At 55.6% G+C, this 24,760-nt stretch overlaps 1 protein-coding gene across 1 annotated transcript in view; it reads right to left on the bottom strand.

The window, feature by feature from the left end:
* Positions 1–24,760, bottom strand: part of SCN5A (sodium voltage-gated channel alpha subunit 5) — an 85,820-nt gene that overhangs the window by 48,663 nt on the left and 12,397 nt on the right. Inside the window, exons 4-13 of the mRNA XM_052649864.1 lie at positions 24,162–24,290; positions 17,296–17,387; positions 13,862–14,101; positions 12,379–12,442; positions 11,088–11,229; positions 10,399–10,596; positions 9,172–9,351; positions 8,176–8,547; positions 2,217–2,349; positions 1,063–1,301 (exon numbers count right to left, since the gene is read on the bottom strand). Coding sequence (XP_052505824.1) covers positions 1,063–1,301; positions 2,217–2,349; positions 8,176–8,547; positions 9,172–9,351; positions 10,399–10,596; positions 11,088–11,229; positions 12,379–12,442; positions 13,862–14,101; positions 17,296–17,387; positions 24,162–24,290 — 1,789 coding nt within the window. The remainder of the gene's footprint in view (positions 1–1,062; positions 1,302–2,216; positions 2,350–8,175; positions 8,548–9,171; positions 9,352–10,398; positions 10,597–11,087; positions 11,230–12,378; positions 12,443–13,861; positions 14,102–17,295; positions 17,388–24,161; positions 24,291–24,760) is intronic.

The following is a 24,760-nucleotide window of genomic DNA, read 5'->3' as shown; positions in this document are numbered from 1 at the left end:
GTGGGGGCCACTGTGGAGCTGGGACTGAGACAGAATGGGCTGGGTCTGCAAGAGGAGAGAGCTCAGACTGAATGAGCCCTCTGCCCACTCAACCTCAGCAACGACCTCAGGAGCTCCTTCCAGAAGCCAGTGGGCTCTCTGCAGCCCTGCCCTGGGATCTGCTGCAGAAGGGCGAACCCTGCGTTTACCTGGACAGAGCCAGCAGGACCCTGTCCCCTAGGGTCAGGAGACAAGAGCCACACGCCCAGCCCTGCCACCAGCATCTCACCTCTCTGGCCTCAGTTTTCCATGTTTAGGGTGAAGAGCTAGGACTTGATTTGGTGTCAAGAAAAAAAAAATCTTAATAAGAACTGACACGTTCTGACATCCAGGGATAGTCTCTTCAATAACAACAACAAAAATAATAACCACAGCTATCATTTATTTTGAGTGCTTATTGTTTATCAAACTCTGAGCCAGGCACATTACACACATTATCTTATTCAATCCTCATTAGTTTCCTGAGTTTGATACTGTCATTCTAATTTTACATTTATTACATTCAACAAATACCTACTGTACCAATTACTGAGACTAAGTGATTTGCTTGAGGTCATATAGTAAGACTGAGTCAGAATTCAAATCTGTCTCTGCCTGATTTAGTCACTCACTCCATTCACCCAGTCATCCATCCGTCCATCTCTGTATCCGTCCCTTCCTCCTTTCTCTCCATCCTAACATCCATCCATCCTTTCCCTAAGAGAACTGCCTCTGTTTGGCATATTCTCCTCCTCCATTACTGCCACGCCCCACGTCCCCACACATTTCAGGCTCCCCTCAACTCACTTTTGTTTTCTAGCCTTTGGGCATCTTTATCCCTAACCTCTCTCTTCCAACTGCATCGCCCATCCTTGAAAGCTGATCCTGAGGCTCCTACCAGAACGTCTTCCATAAAGAGGCCTATCTTCAGATGACCCTTTTGTGCTGAGCCCCTCCTCTCCCACCCACGAAGGCTGTGCCAGCTGGCCAAGAGCCCTTCACACCACGGTGCCCCTTTGAGAGTTAGCTGCCAGCAGTGCTTACCAGGTTTCCGACCTGCAGCATCTCCTCAAACTCGGCTGTCATGTTGTAGTGCTCCAGCGCCATGAAGAGCGTGTTAAGCACGATGCACATGGTGATGGTGAGGTCAGCAAATGGGTCCATGACCATGAACTTCACTGTCTGCTTAATGGACATCCACAGCGGGCTGCACTCCCAGATCAGGTAGCGCTGGGCGAGGCGGATCCAGCACGGTGGACACCTGCGCTGAGACTCCTCCAGCTCTGGGGGCGGGGGCGGGGGAGCCAGTGGGCTGGCCTGTCTCTGTTGACTGCGTCACGTAACTTTCCAGAAGAGCTGTATGACGCACCCAGCAGACGACAGGGCTGCTACATGGCAGGGGGACGGAAAGCGGGCCAGGGAAGGCTAGGGGGAAGAGGGGCCTGCGTCCTGACTTCTTACTCTTGGAATGTGGGGAAAGAGGGCCACAGGGAGAGAAGGCCAGCATGGGTATGGGGAAAATGGGGACAAGACAGATTAGGACAGGTGTGGGATCTCTGGAGGCAACACTGCCACACAGATGTGGGGCCCCTCGGGGGAGGACAGGCAGAGACAACATCTGAGATGGGCAAGTGCAGATATAAGGACACTCAGGACCCAAGAGGTAGGAACAGATGTGGATATCTGGGACATGTCAGGAGAGATGTGGGGGTGGGGGTGGTGCCTGGGACAGGCTGGTACCTGCTGGTACCAAGCTCAGGATGAATGAGATGTGGGGTTGCCTAAAGTGGGACTAGCTGAGGCAGATGTGGGATGCTTGGACTAGCCTGGGCTAGACGGGGAATGATGGGGAATAGGCTAGAACAGGCCTGCTCAGGGTGGGACGGCCCCAGCAGACCTGGGGATACTCGGCAGAGGACAGGATGAGACCAGTGATCACCTAGGATGGGGCACGGTGGCTGCAAGGACATTTGGAAGAAACACAGGCATGACTCCTGAGGATGCCCAGGACAAAACAAGCTGGCACAGATGGAAAGACACTCCAGACAGGCGACAGAGACTGAAAAGTCTGGGACAGCTGTGGGAACGTCCAAGGCAGGCTCAGCAGCTAGGCGAGCCTGGCTCCGGTCCAGACAATGGCTCAGACCAGAAGCGGGGGGCGGGGGTGGGGGGTGTTTGAATGACGCTGGGGTGCTGACCTTCCAGGGCACTGGTGAGGACGCTCACTGCGCTGAGGGCTCGCTGCCGCTCTCCTGGCTCCTCGAAGCCGTCCACACATGGAGCCTGGGGCGTCAGCGTCTGGGGCCTGCCTGGCTCCTCCGATGGTGTGGTCTGGGTGTAATCGGGAGATCTGCGTCAGCCTGGGGATGGATGGGGGTCCACCTGGACCTGGGGCAGTTGCCCCAGACTCAGGCTGGGGAGGTCCCAGGGGGCCACCATAGGGGTCTTGATGTGACACGGGGCACTGGGCTTCTCTGCTCCCAGCTCCCTCCCAGATAACACTTCCCCTCTCGCCAATCATTATCTCCTTCGTTTTCTTTCCCTGCACCATCTCTCATTAGTGGTGATTCCTGGGTGGGAAATGACATGTACTGAGTTCTTTAACCAGATGCTGTCATACATTAGTACATACGCAAATGATCTGGGAGTCTTAAATGATCCCAAGCTCCCTAGAGTCATGAGCACACAGAAGCTGAAAAAAAAATATGTATCATGCTCTAAGGTGACGTTCATGGAAGCGTACGTAAAGCACGATGCTTTGACATAGCTGGTCAGAGCTTTTGTGGAGGTAACTTAGCTATATCTACTAAGAAAATTTTCAATTGGCTCTGAGTTCCTTGCCTAATAACCGAACTTCATAAATAATTATACACGTGCAACCAAAAATATGCATGCAACGCCACTCACCGCAGCATCGTCCCTAACACCATAAAAACAAAACAACTGATCAATAGGAAGAATATTAAAATCAGTTACGGATACAACCCAACTCTGGACTCTGACACAGACAGTAAGGAGAGCAAGGCTGCTGCACGTGTGTTCCCATGGGAGCACTTCCAGGACAGTTTGATGAGAAAACAGGAAAAAGATCTGGAAGATAACACACTAAATTGTTAAAGTGGCTATATCCAGGGAGTGGGACTGGGTGGGGAGGGCAGGGACTTTGAGTTCTGCACTGTTAGATTTGTTTTCAACAAGCTTGCACCAATTTTGTAAGTAAAAGAACCAGGCCTATGAATGGAGATGGTGTGTGTCCTGATTAAAAAAGGGGCAAAACATACATTCCCTGGGCTTACTCAGAGCCTCCCACAGAACCAAGTGGGGCCCACAGAGGCTTAATGTCGGCATGGCCACACATGGCCACAGTCTGTGAGCCCAGGGTGGGGCTGATGAAGGCACTGGGCTCTTCAGCTGCAAGAGTGAGGCACTATTATCTCTGTGAGTCAGAGGGAAGATGGGCCTAGGCAACACAGGGTGGGAGGGTCAGGGCCTGGGGTGGGGTAATAAACCGATCTGGGCTCAAGTTAAGGTCAGCTTTTGTGATCCGTGGAATTGCCCTAAAGTGTTGCCTAGGGAGGTAGTAAGCGCCCAGTCATGGAAGTTTTCAGGCAGAGGCGCCTGAGAGGGTTGACATAGCTGGTGGAACAGTAGTACCCTGGGTCCAGTGCACCCACAAATCAGGTCAGCTTCTCACAAACATGTCTTAAATTTTCCCAACTTCTCTACCATCTGTGATTCAGCAAATTTTCCTCTTTCCTCTCCCACTGTGACTGAAGCAAAATCCCCTGTCCTGTTGGTGACACACTTGTTTTTGGCCAAGGGAATGTCAGTGGACGTGCTGTGAACAGAAGCTTTAACTGTCCTTGTGCCATTCACCTTGCTCTTGTGTGCCAGTAATCCGCCAGGAAAAGAGCTTCCCCAAGTAGCTGCCACCCTTTCAGCTCAGGACAAACACAAGGGGAGCATCCCTGAGCCTAACCTATACTATGGAGCCAGGCCATGTGCAGTCTGAGGCACAGCTGCCTGGCCAAGATCAACCTGCTGCTGCTGCTGCTAAGTTGCTTCAGCCGTGTCCGACTCTGTGCGACCCCACAGACGGCAGCCCACCAGGCTCCCCTGTCCCCGGGATTCTCCAGGCAAGAACACTGGAGTGGGTTGCCATTTCCTTCTCCAAGGCATGAAAGTGAAAAGTGAAAGTGAAGTCGCTCAGTTGTGTCCGACTCTTAGCAACCCCATGGACTGCAGCCTACCAGGGTTCTCCTTCCATGGGATTTTCCAGGCAAGAGTACTGGAGTGGGGTGCCATTGCCTTCTCTGAAGATCAACCTAGACCAGGCAAACCATGGTCAACCTGCAGAGAAGTGAGTGTGATTTCTCACTTGTTGTTAGCCATTGACTTTGGGGGCAGTTTGTTACGCAGCAGTATTATGGAAATGACTAATGTACTGTTCTAGTGCATGCTATCATCATCTCTTTCCCCAAAATACTACAACAGCCTCCTAACTGGCCTCTTGTCTCTCTATTCTCTACACAGCTGAAAAAGATACCCTTAAAAAGTAAATCAGTTCATGAGAATCCTTTGAATAACAACTCTCCCCCATCTTAGTCATAGCAAATCAAACTTCTCTCTAGCTTACAAGGCCCTGCACAGTCTAGACCCTAACTGCTCCAACTCATTTTATATTCCTTTCTGTTTCCACCACACCCAGCCCTGCCCAGCCCTGTCATCCCTTAAACGTGTTAAGCTTATTTCCTTCAATGCCTTTACACCTTCCGTTCCCTCTGCCTAAAACACTATTCTTCGACATATGTGTGGCTGGCTCCCTAAAATCTTCTACTGGTCAATTTTAATGTTACCTTCACAGGGAGGACTTCCTTGTGTATTCTAACCAATAGCTCCCCATTCCTAGCCCTCCCCCTAGCAACTTTCTATCACATGACCCTTATTGGTCCCTAGAAATATTGATCAGTTTACTGTCTTCTTGACTATGATGCCAACTCCATGAGGTCAGAGCTCTTGTCTGTTCTGTTCATGTCCTTGGTGCCTTAAACACTGGCTGGCCCTCAACACAGAGGGCTGGTCCTGGGTAGCTGTTGGATGGACGGATAAACATGTGGCAGCCAGGGGCCTGGGTTAAATTCTAGCTCTGTACTTAAGATGACTGTGGGGGTGCAGGAGGCAGGAGAGAGAAGAATCTGTTCAAGGTGCCTCTAACACCCCCTCTGCCTTTGGGGCCAGGCACATATTCAGATATCAAGCAAAGCAAACCTTCACCCTCTGCTCCCAACTAAAGCCAGCTGTCGGTCGGGTCAGCTCTCTCCCTGTTGATGAAGCACCCACTATATGCCTGACAGTGTGCCTTTTTTTTCAGACTAGAACTGGGCAGAAGTGTCACCAGGGGCCCCGCAGACACAGGGAAGACCTCCTCAGGGGACTACAGCCTGCTAATCTCTTTAACTTTTCAAATAACCCCCTTGGCCTGCTAATCCCTTTAAGGTTACAAATGGGCCCCACAGAAGTGAGAATGGGTGAAGTCAGAGTTCCTGGTAATGAAGTGTTTGAACTTGGATTCCTCCCGACATGTGCAGTACAATGAGATGATTTTCTCGCTAATGAGATTAGGAAATTCTATTAGCGCTCCAGCTGCTGACCTGATTCCACAAGGCTGAGGCTCCAGGGCTGGACCTGCGGCCCTGGAAATCTGTGTTCCTGGGAAGTCGGACGCCCCACCCTCCAGGTGACGGCCGGGGGCCTCCGCAGCCCCACCCAGAAGCTACGGTCTCCCCCAGTGTGTTCGCAGGGCCGTCTCCTTGACTGCCCACTCCAGAGCAGTGTGAGGGCCCCAGGTGCTCCGGGGGTGCTCCGGGAGCTGCCACTCCTTCTCGCTGTCTAATAACAGCAATAGCTAATAATAATGACTCCTGGAACATGAGGCAAGTGCTGGGCTAAGCCCCAGACAGGTTCTAACTCTTTCAGTCCTTGCCACAACTTTTTTTTTTTTTTTATGCTCTATGATTCCATTTATATAACATACAAAAAACAGGCCAAATGAAATTCTGGTGTTAGACGTTGGGATAATGGTTAACTTTGGGTGGGAAGGTGGGAGGAAACTGGGAAGAGGGATGCTGGGGGAGCATCTGAGGTGCTGGCGAAATTTTTATTTCTTTATCAGATGGTACGTGCCTGGCTCATCACAACCTGCTGATGTGGATATTAATTTTATTTCTACTTAACAGGTGACGGGGCTTCCCTTGTAGCTCAGTCAGTAAAGAATCTGCCTGAAATGCAGGAGAGCCCGATTTGATTCCCGGGTTGGTAAGATTCCCTGGAGAAGGAAATGGCAACCCACTCCAGTATTATTGCCTGGAGAATCCCATGGACAGAGGAGCCTGGCGGGCTATAACCCATGGGGTCGCAAGAGTCGGACATGACTTAGTGACTAAACCACCACCACCAGCAGGTGGGGACACAGAGGCACAGGGAAATTTGTTAACCCGCGCAAAGTCCCACAGCTGCAGCACCTATCTGAGCTGGAGCAATGGTTTCTCTCTTCAGCCTGCCTCCACCTTCCTGCTCAGGTTTCCCTGTCTGGTTCCGCTTCCTCAGAAAGTCTGCCCTTCTCCACCTCCTGCCGGCCTCAGGGTCTGAGCCGCACGTTTGCCCTTTTCCCGGGTGGGCTGCTCCGAGGCCTTTGCTGGGGGGCAGCGGTCAGCAAGGGCACTCGATGACTGGCTGGGCGGTCACCAGCCTGTCATGGGATCGGCTGACTGAGTGATCAAAGCTCTGACCAGCCTCTCACTATCTGGCACCTCTGTCCCCGCCACCTTTCTGACAGTTGCTCCAACACCTCTCCGCTTTACTCCCTGGTTTCCAGCACCCTGCCCTCATGGCGTGTCCTCCCGTATGGGAGGCATGCTTCTGCCTCAGGGCCTTGGCACTTGCTGTTCTTTGGGCCTAGAACATGCGTCCCCCAGATGATGCAAAGACAGTCCGTTACTACGTCGTTATCACCACATCAACTATGTGTGCCTGTCCTGAGTACTTTATGCATATTAGCTCTTCATCCTGACGTCGACCCTGAGGTGGGTATTTCATTTATTTTTGGCCAAACTGTGCAGCATGAGGACCTTAGTCCCCGGGCAGGAATCAAACTCATTCCCCCTGCAATGGAAGCCTGCAGTCTTAACGACTGGACCACCAGGGAAGCCCCTGAGGTGGCTGTTTTAAATCCATTTTACAGACAAGAGATCTGAGGCACAGAGAAAGAAAAGAACTTGCTCACAGCCATCCAGCTGGTAAGCGATGAGGCGAGATTCAAATCCAGTTTGTCTCTAGAATCTGAGTGCTAACCTGTCTGCCATAACACCCCCTCCACTTGCCTCCTTCAAGTTGTTGTTTTAATACCCTGCAGTAAGGAGGTTTCCCTTTCTTTCCTACTTTTGTTCTTCCATAATACTTAGAGTTTGGGCTGGTATTGCCTGACATTTACCGGTTTGTAAAGTGCTGAAATACTTCAAACTTGATGAGGTTCTTGTTGCCCAGAACCTCGGAAAGGTCCCCTTGCCGCTCTGGCCCTTCTCCAAATTGTCCAGGATCCACAGCCGTCCCGGGCCCACGCCGGGCACACACAGGGCCTCCGGAGCACCGCTCCTGTGCCGCTGCAGTGTCTAAATGTTTAACTCTCATCCCTGTTTATCACCATTATATGCATATATTCGTTCGTTCGTTGTTTAGTCACTAAGTAGTGTCTGACTCTTTCATGACCCCACGGACTGTAGCCCACCAGGCTCCTCTGTCCATGGGATTGTCCAGGCAAGAATACTGGAGTGGGTTGCCATTTCCTCCTCCAAGGGATCTTCCCGACCCAGGGATCAAACCCAGGTCTCCTGCTTTGGCAGGCAGATTTTTTACCACTGAACCATCAGGGAAGCCCTGATATGCATATATGTATATTTTTTTCTTCTTCTTTTTCTTTCTTGATTTGTGTCTGTCTGGAAAGTCTGGGAAGGAGAGATTTTTTTTGGTAGGCTTATTTATCCCCAAGCCCAGCACACAGTAGGTGCTCAGTAAATACTTGGCAAGTAGTTTTAGACCTGGTTGTGGTGAGCAACCTGGGAGATGGGATGTGTCTGGTGCTGCGTCGTGGGGCGGGCTCACCGTGTCCGGGGGGCGCTCCAGCTTCATAGGGTGGAGGAGGTGGCTCCCTGGGGAGGCGGCCTCGGGGTCGCCCGCCCCCAGCAAGGAGACCACCCCATTACAGTCCACAGTGCTGTTCCGTTTGCCGTTGACTGCGAGGCCGGGAGTTGAGGTTCCGGGACTGGGCTGCCCCTGGGTGCTAGGCCGCCGCAGGGGCCAAGGCACCAGCAATGATGTGCGGTGGCTCTCACTGTCCCCGGCGGTGCTGTTTTCATCATCGGCAAAATCTGTCTCGGAGCCCAGGTCCCGCCGGCGGAAGGTGAAAATGCTCCCGTGGCTGGAGCGCGGCTTCATGGAGGTCCTGCTGAGGCCATGGGTGATGCTGAAACGATTCTGAAGGCATGGAGAGAGGACATGACTGGGACAGCGTTTCACACGCCCCCGGCCTGTCACTCGTGGTATCGGCCCCGGCTCAACTCGGAGCACTGACGGCTTCTGTCTGCCACATAGGAACTGAGTGGGCTGAACTAGGGGTGCTCCGAGGAGGGGTGCAGGATTACAGGCAATCCTGCATTTTCTGGGATCTCTGCTCACCTGAGGCCTGTGCTCCTGGGGCTCTGAGGTTGAAGCTCATATGGGAAAGAAGCAGACAGAAGGCTTCTGATGGTATAGACAGGCCTGGCCCGAGCAGGACCTTGGCAATCAGCCATGTCCCTTGCTCATCTGGGCATGTCTGTGAGCTCCTACCAATCCACACGACGGGGGTGCCCCCCAGCTCCAGTGCTGGGGACTTAGCTGAGGTTGGGGATATGCTAACACCCAAACGTACCCTATCCCTCTGCCCAGGGCTCCTCCACTCTAAGAGTGGCCACGGGAAACAGGAGGGACTGGGAGGGGGCTCAAGGAACATTTTCCTTGGGGAGCAACCGTGGGGGCTCTGACAGCACCAGGCTTAGCATGATGGCTTTTGGATGCCAGATCCATCCTGAAAGGGGCAGAGCCGCAGCTGGGGGTTACCACTGCTCGGGGACCATCCTCCGAGTCGGACTTGGGGAACTTGTCGTCCCCACACTCCTCCGTCCCTGAAGACATTCGTTTTCTTCTCTTGCTCCTTCTCTCGTGGGTGGTTACTGGGGCCAATGGGGACATCTCCAAGGAGCTGCGGGACACGGTGTCCACACCCCTGATGGCGAGGGCCTGAAAATGGTGGAAGAAGGGATGTCGTGGTCATGGAGACAGGGTGCAGACTCAGGCCAAGGTAGGCCAGGCAACTATCAGCACCTTGCTTTTCCCCAACAGTAAGTGCACCTGCCCACTCACCCCAAAAGGAGGGCGCTATGGAGAGGTGTGCACAGACAGACCCGGGATGTTTTGAGAAAGATCCAGATCCAGGGAGGAGGAGAGTAGTGGCCAAAGTGGGCAGCTCATGAAAGAGCAGAGTGCTGGGCAGGTGCGACTGGGGGTGCTGATGAGCAGAAGTGACAGAACTAGAGGGCAGAGGATCTTCTAGAAGGTTTGGCTGGCCAAAATGGGTGCTGGAGGAGGTGGTGTAGGGCAGTTGGTGGATGTCCTTGGGCTGGCTTCTAAAAGGTTTGTTCTGCAGTTGGCTGCCGGCACCCATGTGTGGGACTCGGGACAGCCACAGCAGCATCACCAGTCCTCATCTGCTGAGCCTGAGCCTTTGCCCTTGGATCTTCCTATCCCAACAGAAGGTATCCCTTGACCAGGATAAACTATGTCTATGGACACAAGATTCTTTTTTACCCAGCATGCATTGGGCTCACAGTGACCACTTTTAGCCAGGAGCCATCACCTTTATCCACCTGGCACCACTTCACCCAGAAGATACCATGGTCATAGGGAAGAGCTTTCCCCCAGCAGGCATCATCCTCACAAGGCCCACCTTTACTCAGCAGGCACCGCTTATACCCACCTTATGAACAGGCTCTGTCTTTACTCAGCAGCTAACATATTTTTATTCAGCAGATACCACGTTCACAGGAAATATCTCTACCCACCAGACACTTGCTTTATCCAGCAGGTACCAGCTTTACCCAGCATGCATCACTTTTAGCCACCAGCTGTACCCAACGTGCATCATACCTCCAGACACTGGTACCAGCTTTCCCCAACGTGCATCATGCCCCCAGGTACCAGTATGACCCAGCAGGTGTCACGCTTGTAGGCACCCAGGGTCAGGTGAAGGCTTGGTCTGGAGCTTCCTTGGCTGCACTGCTCACTCACCTCCTGCTCTTTCTTGAGCAGCTCCATGGCTTCCTGGAATCGCTTTTCCTTCTCCTCCGTCTCTGCAATGGTGGCTTGGTTTTGTTCCTCATAGGCCATGGCGACCACAGCCAGGATCAAGTTCACCAAGTAGAAGGAGCCCAGGAAGATGACCAGCATGAAGAAGATCATGTAGATCTTCCCTGCAGACCTCAGGGTCTAGAGGAGCAAGGGGGCAGAGGTCATCTTCACTGGGGCTCCATACGGGTCATGTGTGCAAATTCCAAGTTGCGCAGCCTGGCTGTGCCAAGGGTTCAAACGGCCACAGCGCGGTGAGGCAGCAGGACATGTCCCGCCTATAGACAGAAGCATCTGAACCTACAGAGGGGGACCTACATGCATGGGGTGGCGCCCCACTCGTGGGAGGAGGCAGAATGCTCCAGGTGACAGAGAAAGTGTTGCATCACATAGGGTGAACTAGCGTCCCACTCACAGAGCACAGAGTGTCTTATATAGAGGGCGGGGTCCTTGGTCACCAACAAAAGGCAAGTTTCTTTGCCTGCTGAGCCCCCGCACCTCAGAGCCCTCTGCCCCGACTCTGTTCTGGCCAGTGGGGAAGCTGCTGGGGCCGCCTGTGGCTAGTCACTTGTGCAGCCTGGGCCCTGGTTCTGGGCCCTCCGCCCATCCTGGTGGCCTTGCGCCCCATGTACCTGCTGGTAGAGGCGCTCCCAGCAGTCCTGCGTCATCAGTCGGAAGAGTGCAAGGAAGGCCCAGGCGAAGGAGTCGAAGCTGGTGTAGCCATGGTCAGGGTTCTCGCCGGCCTTCAGGCACCTATAGCCCTCGGGACATGTCCTGTGGCCAGACACACCGACTGTTCCACGCTGTGAGGGGTCCTCTGTCCCCGAGACTCTAGTTCCACACAGCGGGGTCCTGCCTTCCTGATTTTTCACGCTGTGCCTCTCACCCGGGACAGGCTTCTCCTTTTCTCTTCGTCTGTCTGCTGCCAGGCCTAAATCCAGCTCCCTCTGTCCACACGACATGCCATCCCAGCTGGTGTCTGCATTGCCTCTCCCCTCCCAGAGGAAGTGTCCAGGGCCTGGCTCAGGTTTCTTCCCTGCCTGCCCACCCCAGGGGAGCTGGGCACAGGGCAGACACATGGGGGGAGCACTGAGGCTGAGCTGAATAGGACAGACCGGGCAAAGGCCAGACTATGGCGTTGCGGGATGACTCCGGGCTGGACAGGCTGGGGCCCGGTCATGTCTGGAGGGGACAGTCTCTTTCCCAAAAGGGAGCACTGGGCTGGAGCCATGAGTGGACAGAGGATGGGAACAAGGGAAACTTGGCAAGTAGGAGGGTGCAACCAAGGGGCCTCTGCGCCTTGCTTATGTGACAAACTAAGAAAAGAAGACTTTCTCTTTGGCAACAAGAAGGGCTCTGGAACTCCACAGTCAGATGTGCAGACCTACTGCCCCGCAGAGCACTCCCCTCGGTGAGCCTGTGTGGCCCTGCGGAGCAGTTACCCTGCCCGAGGTGCAGGCGCACACAGGGCCCCGGATGGTGCACGTGGCACTGGGCATCTCTGGGAGCCACACCCTGCTTGCCCTGGAGGAGAGTCTAGGCTGCCAGGGGAGGCCAAACTTACTCTTAACCTGATGGACAGTTCAAGACGGAGAAAGCGAAGACTGGAAGGGGAGGGTGCCACCCTGGGGGGCTTTGGGAAGGGAGTGGAGCCAGGGTTGGACTGGTGGGGGGCCCTGCAGTGCTTCCTGGGTCCTCTCTTCAGCATTCTGTCTGCCCTCCTTCCAGAGGTGAGCCCCCTTCTCTTTCTTTACCTCTCCCGGCTGTCTCCCTGTGGGGGTGGGGGGAATATTCCAGAGACCTGGCAGGGAAGAGAGCCAGGGAAAGGTCTTGCTGTCCCTGGCGTCAAGGGCATAAACAGAAAGCACTGGAAGGAGAGTCCCCTGGCTGAGTGAAGTGGCCCTGGGGGTGGGTGGTACGTACCCAGCGTCGGAGCTGTTCCCACACAGTAACACATCAGAGGTGCCATTCTTGAGTAGGTAATTTCCTGGAAGAGAAGCATCTGATAATGAGGGGCATGTGGGGTCCAGACTCCTGGGGTTTCCAACTTATATCCTGGGCGTGGGGAGGGGTATAGAGACACTGCTGGGTGTCTTCCATCTGCTTTTCTGCTCCGGCCCTGACCTCTGCCTTCTGTCTGGCTAGGTTTGAGGCAATGCTGGCTGCTTCTCTGGCCTTCCGCTTGCTCTTCCTCAGACGGTCAGCTGTCAGTGTCCCCAGTGGACTCAGGAAGTCCCCACAGGGAACTTCTACACCTGCTCCAATCACTCAGGGGCCAACCTCGGTCATGGGAGGCCACGAACTAGGAGGCAGGGGTCTGTTCAGACAGGGCTCAGGTTGGACCAGGTGAGACATGGGACACCAATCCCGTCGCCTCCACTCTGGGGCCATCTATCAGTCCCCCTCCTGCCCCACTAGCTGCCTCAGTCTTAGGCAGCAGGTTTCCACGACCAGCAGCATCAAGCACCAACTGGGAGCTGATTAGAAAGGCAACTTCCCAGAGATACTGACTCAGAAACTCGGGAGGTGGGGCCCAGCAGTCTGTGTTTCCTGGAACCTTCCAGGTGACCTTTGCACGCAGGAAAGTTTTGGAACTGCTGCTACACGGCCACAGCTGAATTACAAGCAGATGCACTCACAGAGTTTCCATCTATTTCATTCTTCCACAGTGGACTGCTGGTGTAGGTCAGAGGCCTTGACTTCAGAATGGCCCCTGGGGCCCTTGTGGACGAGCATGTGGCCTTGTACCAGCCTCTGCCATCAACCTCTGGTCCAGACTGATGGCTCTAGACAAGGGGAGTGCTGGCCATCAGCCTGGAAGGCGGAAGTGTAACTCACAGAGCAGTGGAAGAACCCGAGGGGCCTGCTTGGCTTTGCGGCATCACAGAGCTTGTCCTGGGCTGCACGCAGATGGAATTAACATCCTGACAAGGATCACTGACCTCAAGTGACAAAGCCCATGCCAAGCAGATGGGGTCTCCACTCTGAGCCTCAAAAACTCCCAGCTCTGTTCCCCGACCCCTTCCCAAGGGAAACCCCTCCCCCTGCAGGCAGGCTGGTTTCTTCACCATTCCCGACCCTGCAAACATCGTAACTGCTGTTCTCCTATCGACCTCTCCATCCTCCTGCTCTTCAAGGGTCATCTCCCCGTACAGCCTGAGAACTCAGGAGAACTCAGCCTGAGAACTCAGTGCTAAGACTGCTCCTCTCCTGTCCTCTCTCTCAGAGCCCCAGAGGGCAGGGGCGGGGATCCCTGACACCCAGCCAGGTCTCTAGAGGGGCGAGTAGGGCTTGGATGTCCCTGGAAGGAGGCTTGCATGGGAGACGCCCAGCCCTGGGTGGGAGATGCCCAGTTCTGGTGGGGGTGTCAGAACCCTGCCAGGGGGCCACAGAGCCAAGTTGGCACCTGGGTCATTGAGGTAGAGGTCCAGCGATCCCCAGATCAGGCCGTCGGCTTCCACGGAGCCGTTGGTGCTGTTGGTGCCGTTGAGCACCGTGAAGTTGCGGACGCACTTGTGCCTCAGGTTGCCCATGAAGAGCTGCAGGCCGATGAGGGCGAAGACGCTGAGGCAGAAGACCGTGAGGACCATCACATCGGCCAGCTTCTTCACAGACTGGATCAGGGCCCCCACGATGGTCTTCAGGCCTGGGGGAGGTGAGGCGGAGCGCGGGGTCACCCGTGGCGCCACGTCCCCTGCCCCAGTGAGCAGGGGCCGGGCCTGAGGGGTGCTGGGCCGGGCGGGCGATCATGAGGTGCGGGCAGGGGAGGGAGGCCTCTCTCGGGTCTTTCAGACCAAAGCTCCCCCCTTTCTCTGCTGCCGAGATTCTGTCCTGATCCCCTGCGGCGGAAGTCCAGCCTGGAGTGCCTCTGTATTTTCAGAGGGGCCTCGTTCTCTTTGCTCTCCCATAGCAAATACCTGATGTAAGCATGGGAAGTGCTGTCTCCTTGAGGGAGAAAACACTCAAAGCCTGTCCCTCTCTCACTGGTCCCTCTAAATGCAGTCCCTGGGAAGGAGACAGAGGGCCAGGCCCATGCCAGGGCAATGGAGGGCCTTGGCCTTGACCCTGAGATGGGAAGAGACACGCCATTCTCAGCAGGGGAATGTGTATGCCAGGCAGGTGTGTGTGGGGGTGTGGGATCCAGCAAGGCCATGGTTGGGGATGTCCCAAGGAGCCTGTTCTGCCTCAGGTCACACTTTTGGGGAAAGGCTCAGGGGCACCTGTTTTGTGCTTTCCTCCTCTGCCCTGTGCCCTGGGGACTCGTCCCCGTCCATCCTGCTCCCAAAGCTGAGAGGCTGTGATGTGTTAGTTGCACGGCCCAGTTCCCTGCAGAAGCCAGCGCCACACAGAACAGCACGTGTAGACGCCTCTGGTGCGACACTTGGCTGCAGGCCTGTGACAAGTTCACAAGTTCGAGCAGAGCATCAGGAGCGAGGGAGCTTCTCTGCCAGCAGTGGGGACCTGCCCCCTCCACCCCTCCTCCCCAGCCCTCCTCCCTCCATCAAAGCGGCCAGATCTCAGATTAAGCCCCATCCATCCATCGTCCAGCCGGTTAATGTGTTAGGAGCACCCGTGTGGCAGTGCCCATGACTCAGAGACAAGGAGGCAGCGATGGGCACACACGGGAGAGGGGAGAGGAAGTCGTCCCCATAGTGCCAGCCACGCTGCTGCCTGCCCGGGGCTCGGAGGCACTCAGCGTCCTCTGTGAAATCGTCCTGGCAGATGTTGGCAACTGCCTGGGCAGTGAGTGGACCTCGCAGGGGTCTGGGCCTGGAGTGGTGGTGGTGATGGGATTCATGAGCCCTCTGTAGTCCGGGACTATGCTTCATCTCTAGCGGAGCTTCTGGGACCCTGTGGTGAGCATCTGGTTCTCCTCACCATGCCCACTGAAAAAGGCATGGGGAAGGGGGCAAAGTGAGCGTCAGCGGGCAGCAGCTCACATTTCCAAACTGGACTCTGCCTCCACAGCATCTTTGGCCTAAAGTGCTCAGGTCAAGGCTCTGAACACCTCCTAGACTATGGAGACAGTGTTTTTGGGAACAGTCAGTTGGCAGCCCATCCCTTTAACCACTTCTCAGATTGATGACAGAGTCCACTTCTGGCCAGGAGGATTCCAACCAGGGAGAGGGGTTCTCTCTGAAAAGACCTAGGAAGGGATGGGTCCTGGCGGATCAAATGGGAAAGTCTCCCTCCACTGAAGCTCTAACAGGCTGGCTTAAGAGCCTTAGGAAACCAACCATTCCGATTCCTTCCCATTTTAAAGCAAAGGAGACTGGAGAGAGCCACGGCTATTAAGCCTCAGCGCAGGGGACACCTCCTCCAGGGAGACTTCCATAACGCTGACCACAGCATTTTCCTGATGCTCACTTTCAGGAGCTCCTGTCTGGCAGCTTTGAAGAGATCCAGTGGGGCTGGGTTGGGAATGGTGGGCTCTCTCTCCTTTAACCCCAGATGGAGAAACAGTTTCTTGCCACCCTTTTTTAATAAAACAAACTGGGGCATGCCTTTTCTTAATGGCTCTGGTCAGTGTGCTTTCCTACCTTTGCTGGGTGTGTGCTGTGAAGTCCCCGGGGCCCTAGAGGACAGATCCCGAGGTATCTGAGGATGTGTGTGTACCAAGGCCAATGACACCTGTTACGACGGTGGGGTGGGGGAGGCTTCGTGGGAGTTGGAGCAGCCTGTCCCACTCACTATGAGCTCTTAGCATGCTGGGGCCACTTGTGGGGAGTGTGGGGGCAAGCCCATGGGTGTACTCAGCCCATGGGGGGATCAGAGTCAGAAGGAGCATTCTGAGGCTCAGTGTGAAGTCAACATGAATGGGGGCTCCCCTTATTTGATAAATGAGCCCCATCAGGGAAGGCTGAACTTTAGGGAGCTCAGAGCAGGGCCCCTGGCTCCCTGGAGGCAGCAATAGCCAAAAGCAGGCCAAGGGCCCAGGACCCATCTGCTTTCCAAATCAGGAGTGGATACCACCATCTGGTTCTGCCATCTCCCCAGATCGGTGGTGTACAACCTGTTTCCAGCTGCCTGCTCAAAAGAAGCGCCTGCTCCGGTTCTGAGTGTGGACGTGCTGGGAAGTGCCTCTGGGCTCTGACATTGTTAGAAGTCTTAGAGAACATTCCTAGATGGACGGGGTTGACTGGCTTTCTAGAGAGGCCACCTGGGCCTCAGCAGGTTTCCCGGGGACAATTGCCAACATGTTGTCAAGGAGAATTTCTTCCCGAGGCTACCATGCACGGTTTGCTAAACGTCTACCGCACATGCAGCGAGGGCTGTTAGACGCCAAGGCCCAGTGACACCTGTCCACAGAGTACGCTGTGTATCACAGAACGGGGCGGGAGTGCCAGCTGTGCATGTATCAAGAGGGCTCCAGGCAGGGACGGGGCGCTCAGCCACAAAAGGCCGTGCCCGCGCTGTCTTTCTGGGCTCTGGGTGTGGTTTCCCTACAAACAGTTCTTTTAGTGTCCTGATCGCACGATGATGCTTCGAGGGGAAGCAACACACACATAAGCTTTGACCTCTTCCGATAGTTGAGTTCAGTTTGGGAAAGCAATCTCTGCCCTGGGGAGAATTTGGGTTCAACCCAGGACCTGCCATGGTGTACTCTGGGCCCCCGGGGGTCTGTGGTGGTGGGCTTTGCTGGGGTGGGCCTGGAGCCCCTTCGAGGCACCGAGGGGACAAGCGTATCCACTGCCAATAGCCCCCACATCCGAGCTCTGGGAAAGGTACTCTGGGGACAGGCACATTCGGGGGGACCTTCCTGAGGGCCGCCTTGGCCCCCAGGTGGCTGGAAAGGCCCAAGCGTATCCCTCCAGCCTTGGCGTTTAACCTGATTTTCACCTGAAATGACTGATATAGTTTTCAGGGCCCGGAGGACTCGGAAGGTACGTAAAGCTGAGACATTGCCCAGGTCCACAAATTCAGTGGTGTATCTGTAACAGGGGAAATTCACACACAGGACAGTGACAGCACGCCAGGAGGACACACGGTCGGGGGTGGGGTGGGGGAGACAGAGAGAGAGTCACTTGTAGCTGATATCTGGGAGCAAAGCTGAGCATCTTACCTGGGATAACTGAAATAGTTTTTAGAGCTCTCAGGACTCTGAAAGTTCGAAGAGCCGACAAATTGCCTAGTTTTATATTTTCTGATACATACCTGCAGAATCAAACCACAGTTATTGGGAATTACAAAGCGGCACCTCAGCCCACCCTCCCCGGCCAGCCCTCTCTCTCTCTTCTCCCGCTCCCACGGGAAGGGCTGGGCATGACCCGCAGCCTCCCCCAGGTCTTTTTCCTGCTCTCATCCCTCCTGCCACGGGGACCTCAGCGAGGATGCCTTTAGAGTGTCCACAGGACAAGCTCCCAGGCAACTCTCTTGGTGACGGTCCCGTGAACAACCGGCGCTAGGAGGTGGCTACTCTGCCACATTCTCCATGCCACTGGAGACTGTCGCATGGCCACATGGTGGGGTCTGGGGCTGGGAACACGGCCAAGAGGGAAACTCCATTTTCCAGGGGGAACGTGGTGAAGGAAGCAGGCGGCGTCTGGTCCCGGGTGTGCCCTGTGTCTTCTGCAGTGGCATGGGCTCACGCCTTGAAGCTCTGACCTATGGGACTCAGAAGCCCCCGAGACCACTGTGGAGGCATGGCTGGGTGTCTGAAGGCAGCCTGCTTGCTCCTTCCAACCACAAATCTCTGTGCACGGGCTGGTGCAGGAGTCCCTGAAGTCAGAAGGTGGCAGTGACCTGAGAACTCAGAGGGAGAAGACTTCCCAAGAGGATGCTTTGGAAGGCGAGACGGGAGGTTGGCCAGAGAGTGAGCTCTTTGACTACGGGCAATGACCAACACAAGAAGAGGGAAAAAGCAGGTTGTGGAGTCCTAGGGATGTGGCAACCCCTCTCCCATGAGGCCACCTCTGTCTTGGTGTCCCCTTACGATGGGTCTCCATGGGAGGAGTCACCCTGAGAAGTGAGCAGCCCTCCTGGGGCTATGTCCTGGTCGGGCCCGAGTGGTGCTTAGCTGGGCTGAGTGGCCATGGGCGCAACTTGGACAACAGATTCCATAGGCCCAGAAGGAAGGCATCAGTCTCTGGGGGGCTGCGCCCACCCAAGCAGAACACAAGGACACGCGTGGATGGGTCCCATGACCAGGATGTCTGAGCATGGATGGATAGTGTGTGCCCGGGGCTGTTGGGAGAGTGGCAAGTGACTGGTGATATTTAATGAAAGGTTTCACATCCAGGGTGTCTGACATTTAACCGAAGGTGTCTGATGTTTGACAAAGAACAGCGGACTCTGGATGGCTCATGTGTAACCAAGTGTCTCCGACCCAGTGTCTGAGTGATGTCAGCCCAGGGACACTGGGTGAGTGTCGAGGGTGGGTTGACAGGGCTGATGGACTCACTCTGCTAGTCAGTGTGGCCCTCCAGGCCCTTCCACTCTGCTTAGAGCTTCTGAATGTGCCACCAAGCTCTGGGGGTCTGCAGGGAGGGACCTGGCAGGCTCCGCCAAGGGACTCAGTGTCCTGAGGTTGGTCGGGTCCAGCCTGGTCCAGTGCTGACACCAGCTTCCTCTCCGTCCACTCACGGGGCTCCTCCATCCTCATGGGGCTCTGTGGACCAAGCCTGCTCCCTCCTCACTCTCCATATCCCTTCAGGGATGGGAAGTCAGCAGACTCATTCTCAGCAAAGCTTTCCTTCTGCCTGTACCAGGTCCTTTCTATGGTGTGGTTTCCATTTCTTCCACTGGACTCACGGCAGCCTGCAAATCTTTCTTGGGTACAAAAGTCAGATACAGCCCTGGCTCCCGATGGGAGGTAAACATCACCTCATCTGTTGATTTGGTTGAAGCTCCCTCCCAACTTTGGCTGGCTAGTCCACTTTCTGTGAGGGCTCTGACCCTCATGCCTCTGAGGGTTGCACATTCTCCTCTCAGGCTTGGACTCTGTCCTGATGAGGTGTGGCCACGGGGCTGTCAGGATGAACCTGGACCGTTGCCAATGTCGCTGTTACATGGAAGCCACAGTTCCGACCTGCAGGTGGCTCTGGGTCCATTTTCTGTGGCTACTCCAGTGGGTGTGCCCCAGAACTGAGTTTTCTTGCTGAGGACACTGGCTTCAAGGCTGTGTCTCCTGGGTACAGGGAATGGGCAGAGAGCTGTGCCAGAGAGGGAGCCAACTACTTCAGTCTCTTGTCCCTCCCAGAGCCTGCCTGTCCCCTCGGGTCTCCAGTGAAGCCCTGCCCGTCTCCTGCTTGGATTTAGCCAGTCTGTGCCCGTCCCAGTATAGACCCTGTCTCCCCCATCCCCTAAGGGTCCCTAGCACCAACAGTGCCCTCCAGTCAACACCTGCTGGGCACAGGGAAGCCAAGACCCCAAGGGGTATGCTCCCATAGCCTTCAAGGCCAGTGGGGTGGCTGAGAATGGGGCGGGGCCAGCAGTCAAAATACTGAGGAGGAAGAAGCCTGGAAGGTGGGGTGCGGGCAAGGCGCGGGCAAGGCGCGGGCAAGGCGTGTCTGTGAGCACGTCTGTGACACGGAGGGCTACTGCCTCTTTTCCTCGACCCAGGACCTGGGGCCTGACCACTTCCCATCTCGGGGCCCTAGACCCTCACCGAAGCCTCTCTTGGGGCCCTGGAGTACGGCCAGACGGGAGAGACCCTGTATCTGGCAAAGGGGCAGCCTCAACAGTGGCCCAGAGTGGGGTGGAGCAGGGATCCGTGCTGCCCAGATGCTCCATCAAGCCATTCCACTCTTTCTGCAGGGGCCAAGCCTCAGGGCAGGGGCAGACAGCTGGGGCGGGCTCGTGGGCCCTGACACAGAAAGATCAGACAGTGGCGGGGGAGAGTTCTACCCCATCACACCAGCCCCAGGGCGAGAGGAAGGCTTTTGGAGGCTATGGAGCCACAAGGAAGGCAGAGCCCGGCCTTGCTCCTGCTCAGCCCCCATCCGGTCAGGCAGCCCTCCCATTCCAGGCAGATGGCCCCTCCTGGGCTGTGAGGCAGAGGTACAGCCGGCACGTTAGCTGCTGCGGTGATTGCCACCCTCTCCTCTCTGCCCTCCCTCCCTTCCCCTCCAGGTTTGGTTTCCATAACAACCCCAGAAGGTGGGAGGCAGCTGGTAATGCCCAGCTGAAAGGGGGGCCACAGGAAGAGCCCTGGCTGGAGGGTTGCAAGTGGAGCCTGACAGGCTTCCTGGCACCCTCCTCTGACCCTCCACAATCTCTAAAGTGGGTGGGACTGGGGATTAGGTGGAAGCCTAAGTCAGAAACATCAGATTAGGGGTGCTTCTCAAGGACACAAGTTAGGAGACCTGGCTTGAGTCCCTGCATTGCTGCTGATTCACACTACAATTTGAGGCAAGGGGTAGGCTCTCTTTGAGCCTCAGTTTCTCCATCGTTAAAATGGAGGGGAGGCGGGGGAATGTCGCTGAACAGAACTTTCCTGCCACTCTGATTATTCTAGGAGCTCCACATTACTGAATCACTTTGGTTACAGCAGAATGCTTTTCACTGCTTCACCACGGCAGTAATTCTTTGTTTTCACAAAGCAGGAGCACCGTCAATCGAAGTGCTGGGCCGATCTAGCCCAGAGAGCAAATCTGGCATCCCAGTGGGCCCAGGCAGCCCCAGGGGAAGTGAGCGGGCCATTTCTTGTGAGACACTCAGAAACGTGGAAATAGTCTGGTTGCCTTGGAGGTTCGCTCTGCTTTTTCAGCCCAGGGTCAGTATAGAATGAGGGCAGGAGGCCTTGGTGAGCAAGGCGTTCCTTCTCTGCGATTCTGAATGAAGGGAGTAGCTTCCCTTGGGATTCTGTGGGTGGGGGGCGGGGAGCTGACTGGGATTCTCTCACAAGACAGGACAGGAGGACTTCCTAAGAGCTAGATGGAGAGGGCTCAGAGCACCGCCCAGAGTCCCGGGCTGAAGACAAGGCAAAGTCTAGCTCTTGACATCAGACAAGGGGCCCAGGGTTCCGGGCGTGTTGGTGCAATAATCCAGTTCTCTGCTCAGGCTCCAGGATGGGCAGGGAGGGAAGGCTCAGGCAGAGGCGGTATCCTCCCCCTGTGACTTCAGGCCCTCGGGGGTCTGCGGATCGCCGCCCACCTCCCGCAGGGCACCTGAGAGCCTGGAGATCCTACTCCACTCTCATCAGTCCTGGCTCAGACAGAGAACGCTACCTCCCTTCTCACACCTTGGACTCACCTCCCAGCTCTGTGTTCTCAGTTGATGACCCTGCTTCTTACCACAGAGAAAACAGAAGCAATCAGAAGAGAAGTTCCTTCTCTCTTTGTCGGCTCTATCAGCCACCCCCACTGCCACTGGGAATTCTGTCTTCCCTGCTCTTATGACCAACACTCCCTCCAGACCCTGGATTCCCGACCCCTCGGGGCCAGCTCAAGGGCTTCGCTCCTCCATCACCAACTTGCCCTCCCTCCTGGATCGTTCCCATCAACCTGCACAGATGCTCCCTTTCTTAAGGGTCCTCCCTTCACCCATCCTCCCCTCTGATCACCGTCTTACCTTGGGTCCTCTTTTAGAGTAAACCCCACAGACCAGATGGGTACACTTGCCCTCCTCCATTCTCCTCCCACCCCGCCTGGAGCCCTCTCTAATCAGCTGTGTGTCCCCGTCTTGTCAAGGTCAAGGTCATCCACCCTTTTTACGTTGTCGACTCCAACAGTGCATCTCGGTTCTCAAGAGCATCCTTGTGGTTCCTTTCGAGTCACGTCCTCTTGCTGGCTTTCAGGACACTGCTGTCTCCTGATTTTCCTCAGCCTTCCCCGGGGGTTCCCTCCAGTCTCTTTGCTCCATCCTCCTTCTTCCTGACTTCAGGATGTCGGAGCGTCCCAGGGTACAGTCCCCAGGCGGCTTCCCTTCCCTGGCGACTCTGCCAGATGATCTCATCCGGTCTCCTGGCTTTAAATACCATCCGTATCCCAATGGCTTCTAAATTTATACCTCCGAGTGGACCACTTTCCTGAACTCCAGGCTGGAAGATCAGTTGCTGACTCAGTATCTCACCCTGGATGCTTTCAGACCTAACATATTCCAGACCGGATATTCGAGTCTTCTCCGCCCTGCGTTCTCCAGGCTGACACGTGGTCACACCAGCCACCCAGCTGCCTGAGCCAAGAGCTGCCTCGAGGCCTCCTGTCAGCCCTACTTTCAAACACCCCCAGAATCTGACCATATCTCGCACCTTCTCCACTGGGACCCTGGTCCCAGCCACCATCCTCTCTCTCCTGGCTCCCAATACAGCCTCTGCGCTTACCCTTCCCCAGAGTCCCACCCACAGAGCAGCCAGGGCCACCTCCTCGAAGGTAAAGCAGAGTGCGTCCCTCCCTGCTTTTAACCCCCATCAGCTGTCATCACACTCGACTCTTTTGCCCTGTAGGGTTGAAGTCTGTCTCCCACAGCCCAGGGCTCTGGCCCTTGTTTGCTCAGCTCTGTCCAGGCCTAAATCAACACTGGATTCGGGAAGACTGGTAGCCCTTCTCCGAGCCTTGGTTTCCCCACCTGTAAAAGGGTGGGCTGGAGTCAGCTGACCAGTAGCGTGCCTAGAAACAGGGGCTCTGCTGCCTGTTCTGACCGGCAGACAGAGAGCACCCCATCATCAAGGTCCAGTCTCTCTCTTTCCCTCTCTCTTCCACTGCATGGCTGAGCTCAGAGCTGCTCACACCCAAGGGCCAATAAAGACTTCGTCATGAACAGGTGGACTTAGTCAATCTGAGAAACCTAGAAAGCGGCAGCGGAACTGCACTTTGGATAGCACCCAGCTCAACACCACCCCTTCACCAGTGGGGAAAGCAAGGCTCTGAGAGGGCAGGGAGTATAACCCTCACCGGCTCTGCTGCTGCCAAGGTGCAGCGCCCAGCCCTGCGCACACTGGGCTCTCCACACATCAGTCTTTCGGAAAGGGTTTGACGGCTAAGCCCCTGACCACGACTCCTGCATGAGAGGCCTGCCCTGATCCCTCAACTCCGCCAGAACCCAGCATCTGTTGTCTGAGCTATCCAGAGTGGCATGCCTCAATCCAGCCCCTCAGCAAGAGGTTTCCTCCCAGGCAAGGAAGTGGGGCTTCAGCCAGTGGAGCAGCAGGCCTAGGGTCGCGTTTGCTCACTGAGTCCCTGGTGTCAGTCTGCTCATCTGTAAAATGGAGATAAGGAACCCCAATCCCGTCTACCTCTCCGGCTGGTGGGTCATGTCGGTGACTAGGGGTCTCGCAATGTGCCAGACATGGAGTCTGTGAGTGCGGATTGAAGCCACGCCAGGGTGCCTGGCAGAAGCTCCTGGGGAGGTCTGGCCACTTCTCTGGGCTCCTTTGCTCTCTCTCCTGCAGTTTAAGTCACCTTGGAATCCAGGTCACTTTTCATAGTGGTCCAGAGATTTCAGGTTGTAACACTGGTTTCCCTTGATGGAAAGCGCAGAGGATGCGAAACCCGAATCTTAATGAAGCCCCCTGAGCACAAGGCTGCCACGGGCCCACAGATAAGACAGTGGCTCTGACGCCTAAGGAAGCCTGAGCTACTCTGAACCCATCTCTCCCCACCAGGATGGGCTGAGGGCCTCCATGCCGTCTCCCACCTCCAGAGCAGGAAAGTGGGTTGCTCTATAGCCACCTGCAGAGCTGATGTGGCCTCAGCCTGGGGCCAGGAGTGGCGCCCATGCCCCTCAGTGTGGCTTCTCCCCGAACAGCGCAGCAACAAGGTACTTACGCCATGATAATCACACTGAAGTCCAGCCAGTTCCACGGGTCCCGAAGGAAGGTGAACGCGTGCAGGCAGAAGCCTCGAGCCAGGATCTTGACCAGAGACTCAAAGGTGTAGATGGCAGTGAAGGTGTACCTGGGGAGGAGGGATCGACAGGAGGCTGAAGCCTGCAGGCCAGGCTGGCACGCGCCTGGTGCATCCTTCCTCATCGGCGAGGGCCCTCAGACCAGCCTCTCTGCAAAGCCCCCATGGTAGAGCTGGGGTTGGGAGCTGGAGCTTTGTTCCAAACACCTGGTCGGCTGATGCGTCATCCTGTTTCCTCAGCATCGTGCACAGGCCTCCTATGTTCCCATGTGAACTCTCTATCTTCTCTCAGTTGTCTTGATGTAAGAAGACCCTTCACCTGTCTCCTCACCTCAGCCCTGGGGGTTGAGGGTAAAGTACCTGCTGTGGCCACTGAAGGGCTGCAGGACACTCAGTTATGGCCCCGCACTTTTGTTTGTGGATTCTCAGTGGACAGCCTGGTCTGTCGTCAACCACCCACAAGTAGGTGGGTACAGGTGTCTACCTTGGGCTTTGAAAGCGGGTTGATGTTCTAACACCTG

This window comes from Budorcas taxicolor, chromosome 1 (genome assembly GCF_023091745.1).
Source record: "Budorcas taxicolor isolate Tak-1 chromosome 1, Takin1.1, whole genome shotgun sequence".
NCBI classification, from domain to species: Eukaryota; Metazoa; Chordata; class Mammalia; order Artiodactyla; family Bovidae; genus Budorcas; species Budorcas taxicolor.
This window is presented reverse-complemented; position numbering and strand designations above follow the sequence as displayed.